The following is a 12,378-nucleotide window of genomic DNA, read 5'->3' on the forward strand; positions in this document are numbered from 1 at the left end:
TGTGAAGTGGCGCCCCCTGCTTTCAGGGTAGAGAAACCAAAGCCTTAGCAACCAAAGCCTTCTCCAGGCCCCACCTCCCTTCTTCCACTCACCCCACCCACTGCGGTTCAATCCTCCAAACCTCTCTAATTCCCAGAACGCCTTTGTTTTCATCAGGCTCATTTTGTTCATGCCGTTCCCTCTGCCTGGAATGTCCTGCCCACTCTTTTCTGCCTATTGCAACCCTATTCCACCACCCATTCTTACAGATGAGGACTTGGAGGTTGAGAGAGGTTTGGTGTCACCCAGCAAGTAAGGGCAGGGCGCGCTGGGGGCCCCAATCCACCTGATTCCCAGGCTCCTGGTCTTGCTGTTCGCCAGCTGTAATGGAGGCGCCGGGGGAGGCCATGGTCACTTTTCGGAGCTGTCTGCTCACTTCTACTTGGGCCTGCCTCCCAAACCACCTCTCAGGCATCTCACCACGACCGTTCCTCTTCCTCCCCTCCCAGCCAAGTCCGGCAGCGATGAGGGGTCTGAGGGGAGGAAGGGAAATGGGATTAAGCCCAGGGATAACCTGACTCCCTGCAGTGGGTCATGGGGGGCCAGGCACACTACGGAGGAGAGAGCCTGGAACAAATACCCAGGGACTCCCTTAAGCCGGGCCGGCAATGGGGGCTCCTGGAGGGAGAGAAGGAGCCGAGTGAAGTCAAGTCCCTCCTCTGCTGCCCCCTCCCTCCACGGCTCCCTCGCAACCCGAGCCGGGGGGCCTAAAAATAGCCCCCAGGCGCAATCGCCGGCCTCCCCGGTGACCTTCTGGGTAGCACAGGCCGAAGGCGGGCGGGCAGCAGGAAGACAGGCCGCCGGCCCCCCAGAATCGTCTCCTAGGGCACCGTCCCGCGGGTGCCCCCGTGGCCGCCCAGTTCCGGCGTCCCCCCAGCCCAGCTCTCGGTGGTCATGCAGAAAGCCCGGGGCACGCGAGGGGAGGACGCGGGCACGAGGGCACCCCCCAGCCCCGGGGTGCCCCCGAAGAGGGCCAAGGTGGGGGCCGGCGGCGGGGCTCCCGCGGCCGTGGCCGAGGCGCCGGTCTTCCTGCGGCCCCTGAAGAACGCGGCGGTGTGCGCGGGCAGCGACGTGCGGCTGCGGGTGGTGGTGAGCGGGACGCCCCAACCCAGCCTCCACTGGTTCCGGGATGGGCAACTCCTGCCCGCACCGGCCCCCGAGCCCAGCTGCCTGTGGCTGCGGCGCTGCGGGGCGCAGGACGCCGGCGTGTACAGCTGCACGGCCCAGAACGAGCGGGGTCGGGCCTCCTGTGAGGCGGTGCTCACAGTGCTGGAGGTCGGAGGTAATGGGCAGGTGGGGGCCGCGCCCGGCAGGGGCGGGGTGCTCAGAGGTAGAGAAGGGCTGCCCAGGCCACGTGGGTAAGGTACTAGATACTGGTTCCTCCGCCTTCTTCCCAGGTGCCCTGCCTTCTTGGCTGCCCGGGCCCAGAAGTGAGATGAAGAGCCAAGTGCAGGGAATGGGGTGTCAAGGTAGAGAGGCTCCCCACAGGAAGGTCAGAGGTCAAGGGGCAGCAAGCAGTTGGTAAGCCAAGCCTGAGACCCACTCCTGCCTCTCAGGTAATTCTAGGGTGGAAGTTCTCAACCTCCTGCAGTGAAAAGCCTCCTGGGGGAAAGGGTGCCCTTCAGCTCCGTAATTTAAACATGAGATTGACACTCGGATCAGCCCCTTAACAAGGGAGTGCATGTCCGAAGGAGGGGGACAGCTCCTCTGGTCCAGGCTGCACTGCTGAAGGGATGGCTCAGAGCTTCCTGTAGGCCATTGCCGTGGCAGGGTTGATGTGGTCAGCTCTAGGCAGGGTGGAAGAGGCCTATGGGTGGCCACGTGTGAACAGGGTCCAGGGTCGGAAGAGGTGGAGCCAGGGCCAGGGCCCCATGGGCATGAATGGAGGTGAGTGCTTGAGAATCTACATGCAGGCGTCTGTGCCTGCTTAGGTGCTGTGGAGGGCTCTGGATTCTGTGTGGTGGTGCAAACAGGTGAGGTATGGGCACGTGGAGCTGGTATGGGAAGCTCGTGGACCATGTCTACCTGAGCTTCCAGGGTGGATGTTTCCAGAGCATGGAAGGGGCATGCTCTGGACCAGTACTTGACCCCCGCCCATAGATTTCCAGGTGCAATGTGAAGAAAAAGTTGAGGGCCTAAGGCAGAAGGGGAGGGCAGGAGGCTGGGCCCAGTGCTCATGGTCCAGCTGGGGCTACCATGGAGGCCAGGCCAAGGCTGTTAGCCTTGGGTCCGTTTTGGGGCTTCCTTTTTGATTTCCTCAGCCCTTGAGTAAGCCAAGTAGTTCTTCTCTAGCCAAAGGCAGAGCCTTGGGCAGGCTGAGCCCTGAGAAACAGAATTCTGAGAAAGTAGGCTACAGCTGGGAGAGATGGCAAGGAGCTGGGAGTTCATTCCCCTGAACGTTTTTAAGAGGGACATGTCACTCCCCTGGGTGCTGTTGTGCAGGGGTAAATCCTTAGAGGCTGGGGAGGAGACACAGGGAGGAAAGCCCTCAGCAGTGGGAGGGCAAGAGGTCTCTAGGGCACAACCGAGTCAGGAGAGGGAGCCGGGGTGGCCTCTCTCCATCAGCATCTCCTCTCCCCCAGCCCTGCTCTGCCCACCTTCCTTGAGTCTCTGTGGCCAGGCCTGGGCCAGAGAGAACCATGGCTGGCTTCTCCTGGTTGGCCTAGCACCTGGACAGGTACAGGCTTCCCGAGCCTGGGATCAGGGGATGGGGTGCATTCTAGCAGACTTCGGGGCTGGGGAAGGCGTGGACTCCTTGGGGATCTCAGCTCTGGTCCCCCCAGGGGCAAAGGGGGCTGAAAATAGAACATAGATCAAAGGGTAAGATAGATGAGTTGATGACAATATGACTGGGGGAGAGATTAGCAAAGGGAAAGAAAGAGCTGAGGAGAGTAACGGTTATAATGTTATTTAAGATTGGAAAGGACCACAGAGAACTGCAGCTCCAAACACATCCTTTCATAGGCAAGGACACTGTGGGCCAAAAATCAGGGAGCTCTGCCTAAGACGTACTAGTCTAGTTAGAGACATAGCTAGTTATGTTCATCCCAGAGCTAAGAACCCAGTCCTCCTGGTTTTGGCTGTGGGGTCTTTGTACTCCTCAAGAAGTTCTGGAGAGAGAGGAGAGAGCGAGAGAGGGAGGGAGAGTGCTGGGAAAGTAGCTGCCATATGATTGGCCCAGGCCTGGCATTTCTCAAGATGGGTGCCTCCTGGCCTGACTTGGGTCCCTCAAAGTGGGAAGCGGTGATGAGGTGTGAGAGCCCCCAGCAGGGCTGTTTGCTTAGCCCCTCTGCAGTCTTGGTGGTGTGGTCAGCAGAGCTGAGCCTGGCTGGGCATACCTAGACAGAGGCCAGGCGGACAGTGGGCTGGGCTGCTCTGGTGGAACAGCAGGCTTGAGAGGCTTGGGGTGAGAAAAGGGCCCTGGATGCTGTGGGGCCGAATCAGGGCCCTTTGACATTCATATGAGAATAGGAAGAGGATTGGACTGCAGCAAATAACCTTTGAGAACATGTCCTGATTGTTTAGATAGAAGGTAGCAGAACAGTTGGAGGTCTCAGTCTGTCCCATTGCAAAGAACCATGTGTATAACTATTACACCTATCCCACATGCTTTAGAGGAGGGAGGGGCTTTGCTCTGGTGATGCTGGGGACTGACTGGGTGAATCTGGCTTCCTATCCCTTCTGTTGCCCACCTCTAGCAGCCCCTGCCCAGTGGTAGCTCCTGCCCCAGGGCAGCCGGGCAAGCAGCTCGGCATTGCTCAGACTTACTCATGGAAAACTTTCTTGGTTGGAAACAACAGCAGGAGGACTTCAGGGTACTCAAGGAAGCCAAGCAAGGACCTGGCTGCAGAGGGAAGGACACGCTTTCCTGGCTGGGATTGCTGGCTCAATAAGACAGAGTGATGCTAGGTTCCTGGCACTCCTGAAGCCGGATATGTTAGCTCAAGGATGGAAGGATTTGGGCATGGCTCTGGGAGGTTGAGGTCATGAGAAGGCGAGTGGGCTACAGCCTGGAGAGTTTGGAGGATGGGGTGGTGGTGCTGATATTTGGGGGATGTAGAAATGAGGAAAGAATAGGAAACAAAGGGGTGAAGATGGCAGAAATGCAGGATACTTGTAGAATCCTTAACATGCATAAGTACCCTGTCTCATTTAATTATTTAATCTTCCAAACCCTAGGTTACTATTATGACCATTATTCATATAGAGAAACTGGTGTTCAAAGAGGAAATTTACCCAAGTTCCCATGGCTAGTGAGGTGTCAGAGCCAGGTCTGAAAGTCAGGTATCTGAGTCTGGGTCCATACTGCCTGTCCATAGAAAGAGAAGTGTGGGAATACTGTCGAGGATTTGTCATCATCACCATCTTTCTCCATCAGTATCCCCAAATCCATCTCTGGCCTAGTCTCCAAGATAGGCAGGCATTCTTCTTTTTCAAAATATCAGGCTCCCACCTGCACAAGTGCTACCCTCAAAGCTGTGGGTGTGCGTGTGTGGCTAAAGGGCAGACCTACAGTAAAGGGCAGAGGGGAAGCAGGAGAAAGCACATTTGAGAGAAGAGGTGTACTGATGATGCTCACATGGTGTGTTAGTTGGAGCTTCATAGCCAGGGTCTGGAAGATTCTGGTGTTAATTAGAAGGGCCAGAGATCAATACATGGCAATGAACCATCCTGGGGACTTGAAGGCTTGGAGGGGAGAGCTTAGAGATAGGGAGAGAGGGCCAATTTAAGCAAGGAAAGGGTGGAGGAATGTACCAGAACCTGTGTTGAGGAATATTCTGCAGTTATTCTTTTTCACCTGGAATTTAGAATGTCTGGCTAGAGAAGCCAGGTGGAAAGTAGTATGGAGCTGGGAATGGGTATGGGGAGTGTCAACATCCATGTAGGCCAAATGCCGACCAGTGAGTGGAGGAGAGGCCAGAGTGGGAGCAGAGAGGAGCTCTGGGACCCCCTCCAGGAGAATCCTGAGTGGAATGAGAGATGGTCACTCCTCTGGCTGAAGACCTCTTGGGAAAGAGTCTGGGTTAGGACAGAGAAGAGGGAAGGCTGGATGAATGGAAGCGGTTGCAGGAAGATTTACTGTCCCCATTCCCATCACTGCTTACCCTCTCCACCTGCAGCTCTGTCACCCCCTCCCATATTTATTGAGTGCCTACTATGTGCTTTCGATACATGAGTCAGGGGGTTGAGGGATACCAAAATGTACGTCCTCCAGGGGATAACTTTCTAGTGAGGGGAGACAGACAATATGCAATAAACATAGTAAATAGGTAAATTACATAGTATGTCAGAAATACAGAGCAGGGTGGTAAATGAGGGGAGAAGGGAGAAACTGAACTGAGTCAGGAAAGAGGAGACAAAAGGGAGATGGCGGGGAGCTTGTGGCATAGGATGAAGATTTGAATTTTCTCTGGCTAGAGGGAAATGCTGGCAGTGCAGAAATTGGAAGTCTGGGTTTGGGTGAGTGGCAGGGAGACACAGCTGCCCAGCTATGGGAGAAAAATGGGGCAACCTGGGACCAGCTGGGGAGGCCCACACGTAGAGTACGTTCCAGGCCAGCCCTAAAGAGTGAGCAGTGCCGACCCAGAGCAGGAACACAGAATCCTGCCGGCCCCTCCTGGGCCCAGCTGTCCCGTCACTCACGCCCGCTGCCCATTGGTTATTTTTGCCACGGAATGTGCCAGCCCCTCGGATTCTCCTGGGGAACGGGGGCTCAAGTTACCCCCTCTCCTCACTCAGCTCCCCATTTATGAGTGGGTGTGTTTAGGGGTGTACAGGGAAAGTGCCCATGGGTGTTCAGGGTCCTTTGGCTGCAACGAGTGTGCACACACATATGTGCCCTCTCAGCACATGTCCCTGTGCATGTGTCTGTACTTGTAATTTGCTTTGATGCTCTAGGAAACAAGAACACCTGTATGCACTCAGAATGCACAAAACATGACCTAAACTTTAGAATAAAAAAGCAGCCAGGTACAGTGGCTCATGCCTATCATATCAGCATTTTGGGAAGCCGAGGCTGGAGAATAGCTTGAGCCCAGGCGTTCAAAACCAGCTTGTGTAACATAATGAGACTTCATCTCTATTTAATATTTTTTAAAAATTAGCTGCTCATGATGGCATGCAGCTGTAGTCTCAGGTACTCAGGAGGCTGAGGTAGAGGGAATCTCTTGGGCCCAGGAGATCGAGGTTGCAGTGAGCCATGATGGCACCGCTGCACTCTAGCTTGGACAACAGAGTGAGACCTAGTCTCTAAAACAGTAAAGAAATCTAAAATAAAATAAAGGGGCCACAAACTCAAATAACTGCAGGGGTCAAGGAGAAACTGATAATGAGGGAGGTGTGCTGAGCTCAGACATGATTGCTCCAGCCCAAACATTGTGCAGGCTGAATAAAACTCATCAGTCTATCCCTATAATTTATTTATTTATTTATTTTGAAGCAGAGTCTTGCTCTGTCACCCAGGTTGGAGTGCAGTGGTGCGATCTCTGCTCACTACAACCTCCACCTCCTGGGCATAAGTGATGCATCTGCCTACGTTGGAATCCTGGCTCCCTCAATTTATTGACTGTGTGACCTTGGGCAAGCAACCGCTCCGTGTCTCAGTCTTCCTCTTTTCATGAGGATTAACTGAGCTCATTCACATAGAGTGCTTAGCACAATGCCTGGTACATACCAAACATGCAATAACTGTTAATAGTTACTCAGTAGTCACAACTCAGAAACCAGGATTGGCACTCCCTGTGCTCACTGGGATGATAATTCCCATCTCCAGGACACATGGAATCCCAGCACCTGTATGGCTTTGTCTAAGTGATAGGACTTCTCTGAGACTCAGTCACTTGTCCATTAAATGGGTATAGGATTATTGATTAGGGTTTCAAGCTCATGGGGTTTTTGTAAATGAAGTAACATTTGTAAAGTGCCTGGCACTTAGTAACCGCTGAAGAAATATAGCTATAATGGTCACAGGGAGGATAAAATTTTGTGTATGCCAAGTGTGCATAGTGCTGAACAGGGCAGGGGTCGGGTGGAACACACAAAAAATTTGGTGAGTGTGCTTCCCTGTGAGTGAGAATACTGGCCAACTTTGTGGATAAGGGGGTACCTCTGTGCACCTTTGCTTGTGTGTATAAATGTATGGGGGTAGGGGGCGCGCATGGGACAGTCGAGAGGTAAGGTAAGATAAAGCCCTCTCTGGCTTCCTTGAGAAGCCTGGGGGTTTTCACAGTCTGAGTCCATGTTAACACGCAGTCCACACCCGCCAGGACCCTTGCCCTGCGTTTGACCTAGGCGCCCCCACCCGGCGCTGTGCCCTTCGGCGAGTTCGGTTCTGCCTGGCACAGTGTGTGTGCGCGCATGTTTGTGGAATGAGCAAGTAGAGATGCTGCTGACCTTCCAGAGAGGCCCCGTGGGAGGAGGTGAGGGTGGGAGGAGGCTGCGCTGGGCTGCCAGAAAGTGGCCTGAGCTAGAGGCCATTGCACCCCTTTCTGTGCCTCAGTTTCCTCATGTGCCTAGGGCTCAGGAGGCAGATACAGGGTGGGGGTCCGCGGCTCTCGGCGTCAGGAGGTGACTGGTGGTCGTGTGGGGAGGCAGGTGAGGGCCGCCCCGGGGTAAGCAGGGGGACAGGACAAGGAAGGGGCCCCAGGTGGGGTGCAGGCTGGCGAGGGAGGGGCGGACTCCAGCGCCGCCGCCGCCGCTGCCGCTGCCGTCGCCGCCTTACCCCCACCCGGCTCCCGAGGCCCCGGGCTCCTTCCGCCACCCGCGCCGGCTCCCGCCCGCTCCCCAGCTCGCCCCCGGCCCCGCCTCCGACTCCGCCCCGCCCCCGCCCGTCCCCTCCTCGCCCGGCCGCCGGCCCGGCCCCCTCCCCCGCCATGAAGAAGCTGTGGGTGAAGAAGCGTTTCCAGGTGAGGGCTCCGGGGGCGGGAGGCGCCGGGAGGGGGCAGGGAGGCCTGGGCGCCCCGGAGGGAGGGCGGGTCACCGCAGCTGGGCCCGGTGGAGGGGGCGCTGGAGCCGCGCCTGCCCCACCCGAGCCCCGCTGAAGGCGGCGGGCCGGGCGCGATCTAGGGGCTCCCGGGTTTGCGTCCTGGGCGCGCAGGCCCCTCCCCGCGCTGAAGGGCAGATCCCCCCGCTCCTCGATCGCCCGCAATCCCCGCGACCACCGGGGAAGACCCCCGCTGCAGCGTTCGGCGTGGGGCGCCCACTTGCTTCTTTGCCACCCCTTCTTCTCTCTCCTCTGTCCAACCTCAACCCCGGGCCCCGGCCCCCCGCCCGGTTTGCCCCAGCCCCCCACTCTGGAGCCTTCCATCTTCGGAGCTCCTGAATGCAACGCACACGGATCCGCGCTGAGCTCAACACATTCCCCAAGCCCTGCCCTGTCCTCCGCGCACCTGGGCCTCCTGCATTCGTGAGGCTCTGGCCCTCTGCCCCCAACATCCCTCCCCCACACCTACCCAGGTATCTGTCCTCCCCCAGCAGGAATCTGCGCCCTCGTTCCTTCATCTCCCAGTCACTCAAGCACCCTGCCCCCCGCATCTCCATCTTCTCCTTCTCCTCACTGAGCCTGACTACCTCGTCTTCTATCCTCTTTCTCTGGGGCTGTTGCCCTGGTCCCAGGCTGTGAGCCTCTGTCCAGTGGGACATTCCAGCTTCCACCTGCAGCCTGCCATTCTCTCCTTCCTCCCCAGCTCCTCGCAAGAGCCCAGCTGGGTACCCTGGAAGAAGGCAGGGGAGCCATTCCCTACCGGGGAAGCTGGTCACTCTGGGTCTCTGCCCACCTCCCCTCTCACACACACACTGGCCAGGGAATGAGTTTCTGCTTGATGTTGCAGTACTGGATGGGAGGCACAGGGACCTTAAGAACAAGCCTCCCCGTCAACTACTCATTCTGGCTTTTCTCTTTCAGAAAACCGGCCATTCCCGCCGGGCCTTTGGCCGACTCACCCATGGTGCGTGGACCGTGGGCGTCCTTGCTCTAGCCCATGCCTACTCCTCCTCTTGGTCCCTGTCCCTCTGTGAGGCATCAAGGCCCTTGAAGACAGCCCATGAGATGTGGGACCCTCCCACACACCCCACACTTATCTACCACCCACCCGACCAGGCCCCCTGTGCCCTACAGCTGAGAGAGGACCCGGCAGCAGGGAGGGCGGCTCGCTAGCACACTGGGTGCCGTGTTCTCCATGTGAGGCCTAGTGGGAAGGAGTTCATTGCCATGCTTTGGCAACCAGTACGTGGCTCCTGCTTGTCATGGCAGCCAGAGGGAAACTGAGGCATAGAACCTGATAGAATCTGGGAAAGTTGAAAATACTCCCGGGAACCTTTGCTCCTAACCTAACCACTGGGCATTTTTGAGGACAATTCAACAGTAGAAGAGAGGGACCTTGAGGAAGGTGCCTGTCACATCATGATGCAGACAAATAAGGGGTTGGTTTGCAAGGAAGGGTCAAAGCACAATGCAAATATTGTAATAGAGGGTGGGCCTGACTCCTAATGGGAGGCCCAGGTCTGCGGCTGGACTGAACACAAGCAGGTGTGTGTGTGTGTGTGTGTGTGTGGCCAGTGGCGGCACCAGTAAGTGCCAAGAATACCAGAACCACTGGGGCAGCTGAAATAACCAGCCCAAGTATGGGGGTCCCCAGTGCTGGGCACATCCCAGGTATCTCCCTCCTCACCCATTGCCACAGGGCACCTCTGGGGACTGGGTACCTCATGCCCCTTCTGTCCTGACTGCCCTCCATGCCCTGCCCCACAAACGCTCTGATAACAGTCTGTCCCTGTCTCTCTCCTGCTGCTCCTATGGAAGCGAAGTTTTCCGCTCCTGCAGAAAGCAAAGTTACGGTAGGAAACTGGCTCCTGCTCTAGCCCCCCGCGTTCCCCCCTTTCCAACCCGGCCCCGGCCTCTCCTCACCCTGCCTCAGCTGCACTCGATGCCTTCCAGCTGGTTTGGGGTAGAGGACAGGCTGGCCCTGCGGTTGGTCGAGTGCCCTGGCGGTACGACTCTGAGGTGACTCCTCTTTGTTCCTGGGGTGCTTGAACCCAGACTTTAGAACCTTGGAACCTAGGACCTGATGATTTTGGGGGTGCACAGGAGCTTAAGCTTTCACTGACAATGGGAGGAGGGAGAAGGGAGGAGGCCCTGATAATCCATTAAGATATTGGCAGACGGGGAAGGGGTGGCAGTTTGGAGGGCCCTACGGAGGTAAACGTGAGTAACCAGGGGCCCAGAGATGGAGCCACGGCACTGTCATGGGAGGGGTTATCCTGAGCAGCCCAGGCTGGGCAGGAGATGTGGGGAGCAAAAGAGAGGAGGTGCTGGCAGCCCTGCCAGTGATAAGATGGAGCCTGCTGTTGGCAGGGAGGCAGAAGGCAACAGGGAAGAGTTGGAGGCAGAGGGAGGAGGGCCCTGCCCACACAGACCCCTTCTTCTCCAGACTCAGAGACGGCTGAGGATGACATCAGCGATGTGCAGGGGACCCAGCGCCTGGAGCTTCGGGATGACGGGGCCTTCAGCACCCCCACGGGTGAGCTCCTGGGGTGTACAAAGAGCAGGCAGGCGGGTTTCCCACAAGGGGTGCCTCAGTCTCATGGTGCTCCTTTCTCTAGGGGGCTCTGACACCCTGGTGGGCACCTCCCTGGACACACCCCCGACCTCCGTGACAGGCACCTCGGAAGAGCAAGTGAGCTGGTGGGGCAGCGGGCAGACGGTCCTGGAGCAGGAAGCGGGCAGTGGGGGTGGCACCCGCCGCCTCCCGGGCAGCCCAAGGCAAGCACAGGCAACCGGGGCCGGGCCACGGCACCTGGGGGTGGAGCCGCTGGTGCGGGCATCTCGAGCTAATCTGGTGGGCGCAAGCTGGGGGTCAGAGGATAGCCTTTCCGTGGCCAGTGACCTGTACGGCAGCGCATTCAGCCTGTACAGAGGACGGGCGCTCTCTATCCACGTGTAAGTAACGGCCTTACCTGGGCCCGAACTGCCCCATCTCACCATGCTGTCCTGCGCTGCCCTCACTGCTCCGTTAGCCTCCACCCATCACCCTGCCCCATCCATCTCTCTGTGCACTTCTTCACCCTCTGCTGCCACTCCATCTTCCCACACTGCTCCCTCCTCCTCCTGAGCCATCACCGCCCACATCCCCCTGCTCCCACCTGTCCTGGCTCACCATGCCATCTCCATGGTCTCCTGGACCCTTCTGTCCCTTCCTTGTCTCCTCCAAGATCTCCAGTTTCTCAGGGGTCCTCTTCTGCCTCACCCATTCAGGCTCCAGTTGTCCCCAGGATCCCTCCCCCCACCCAGGGGCCCCCTCCGTGCCTGCTGTCTCAGCAGCTGCTGCCTTTTCATCTCTCTGCACATTCCTGTTCCCATGTGGGCCTTTTTCTGGGAGGAACAGAACCTTTCCACACGGCAGCTCCCGGGAGAGCAGGAGAGAGCAGGGGAACAAGCCAGCAAGCAGGAGAGAGAAGAGAGTGAGGTGGCCAGGGGCAGATGGGGCAAGGGGCCTGTGAAAGCAGGAGGCCGTGGGCTGGGGGCGGCAGGGGGCTGCGAAAGGGAGGGGCTGGAAATGGGGCCAGGCTGGAGGGAGAGGGTGGGAGTGATGGTGACAGGGGGCTTGCAATTATTTCTCTCATGGGAAACCCCTAAGTCCCTGAGGGTGGGATTCAAGGTTGTCCTGGGAGGGAGTGTGAGGAGCGGAGGTGTTGGAGTGAGGCACTGGAGCCATTTTTGGAGATCTGGGGCTTGCAGATACATGAGGGAGCGCTATAGTGGAAGAGGGGAGTGGCTGATGATAGAGGTACTGGGGGCATTTGGGGAGCTGAGAGGGGCCTGGTTTGTGATGGGTATGGGTGTGGGGGCAGGCACCCTCATGCAGGAGAAAGAAGGGGCTTGGTGGGGGAGGCTGCTTTGAGGGTGATAGAGTGGCTAGTGGTGGGCAGGGGAGAGGGCCAGGGCTGGGCCATGGCCAGGGGGAGGCTCCCTTGGCTTATCTTCTTGGCCTTACCCGGTGCTCCTGTGCCCTGGGCTTGCCTTTCCCTCTTGCCTTTCTTTACCAGGCCCCAGCCAGAGCCTGGAGTTGCTATGGCAACTTCGGAGGAACCCATTTCCTTAGTGATGTCTATGGTACAGAGACTGGCCTGGAGCTCAGAGCTGCCAGCAACAGGCCTCCTCTGCTGTCCTCAATTTCTCCCCAGGCCTCACCCAGTTCCCAGAGGCCTTTCCCTGGGGACTCTGCGGCCCTTCCCCCAGAGAAGACACTTCCTCCCTGCAGGTGGCTGGCTGGGGTTTCTGTCTCTCAGGGCACTCTGCATTGCCACCGCCCCCTTTAGCCCCAGTCAGAGGCGGGTCTGTCA

At 57.8% G+C, this 12,378-nt stretch overlaps 1 protein-coding gene across 9 annotated transcripts in view; it reads left to right on the plus strand.

Moving 5' to 3' along the window:
* Positions 1 to 735: 735 nt before the first annotated feature.
* SPEG (striated muscle enriched protein kinase) overlaps positions 736 to 12,378 on the plus strand; it is a 58,532-nt gene continuing 46,889 nt past the window's right edge. The window contains exons 1-5 of one of the 9 annotated variants that reach the window (XM_031651134.1): positions 7,885 to 7,943; positions 8,942 to 8,984; positions 9,844 to 9,873; positions 10,467 to 10,556; positions 10,639 to 10,975. In XM_031651134.1, the coding sequence (XP_031506994.1) occupies positions 7,911 to 7,943; positions 8,942 to 8,984; positions 9,844 to 9,873; positions 10,467 to 10,556; positions 10,639 to 10,975 (533 nt within the window). In that variant the 5' untranslated portion in view covers positions 7,885 to 7,910. 9 annotated transcript variants of the gene reach the window in all.

The sequence above is a fragment of the Papio anubis genome, chromosome 10 (genome assembly GCF_008728515.1).
Source record: "Papio anubis isolate 15944 chromosome 10, Panubis1.0, whole genome shotgun sequence".
NCBI lineage: Eukaryota > Metazoa > Chordata > Mammalia > Primates > Cercopithecidae > Papio > Papio anubis.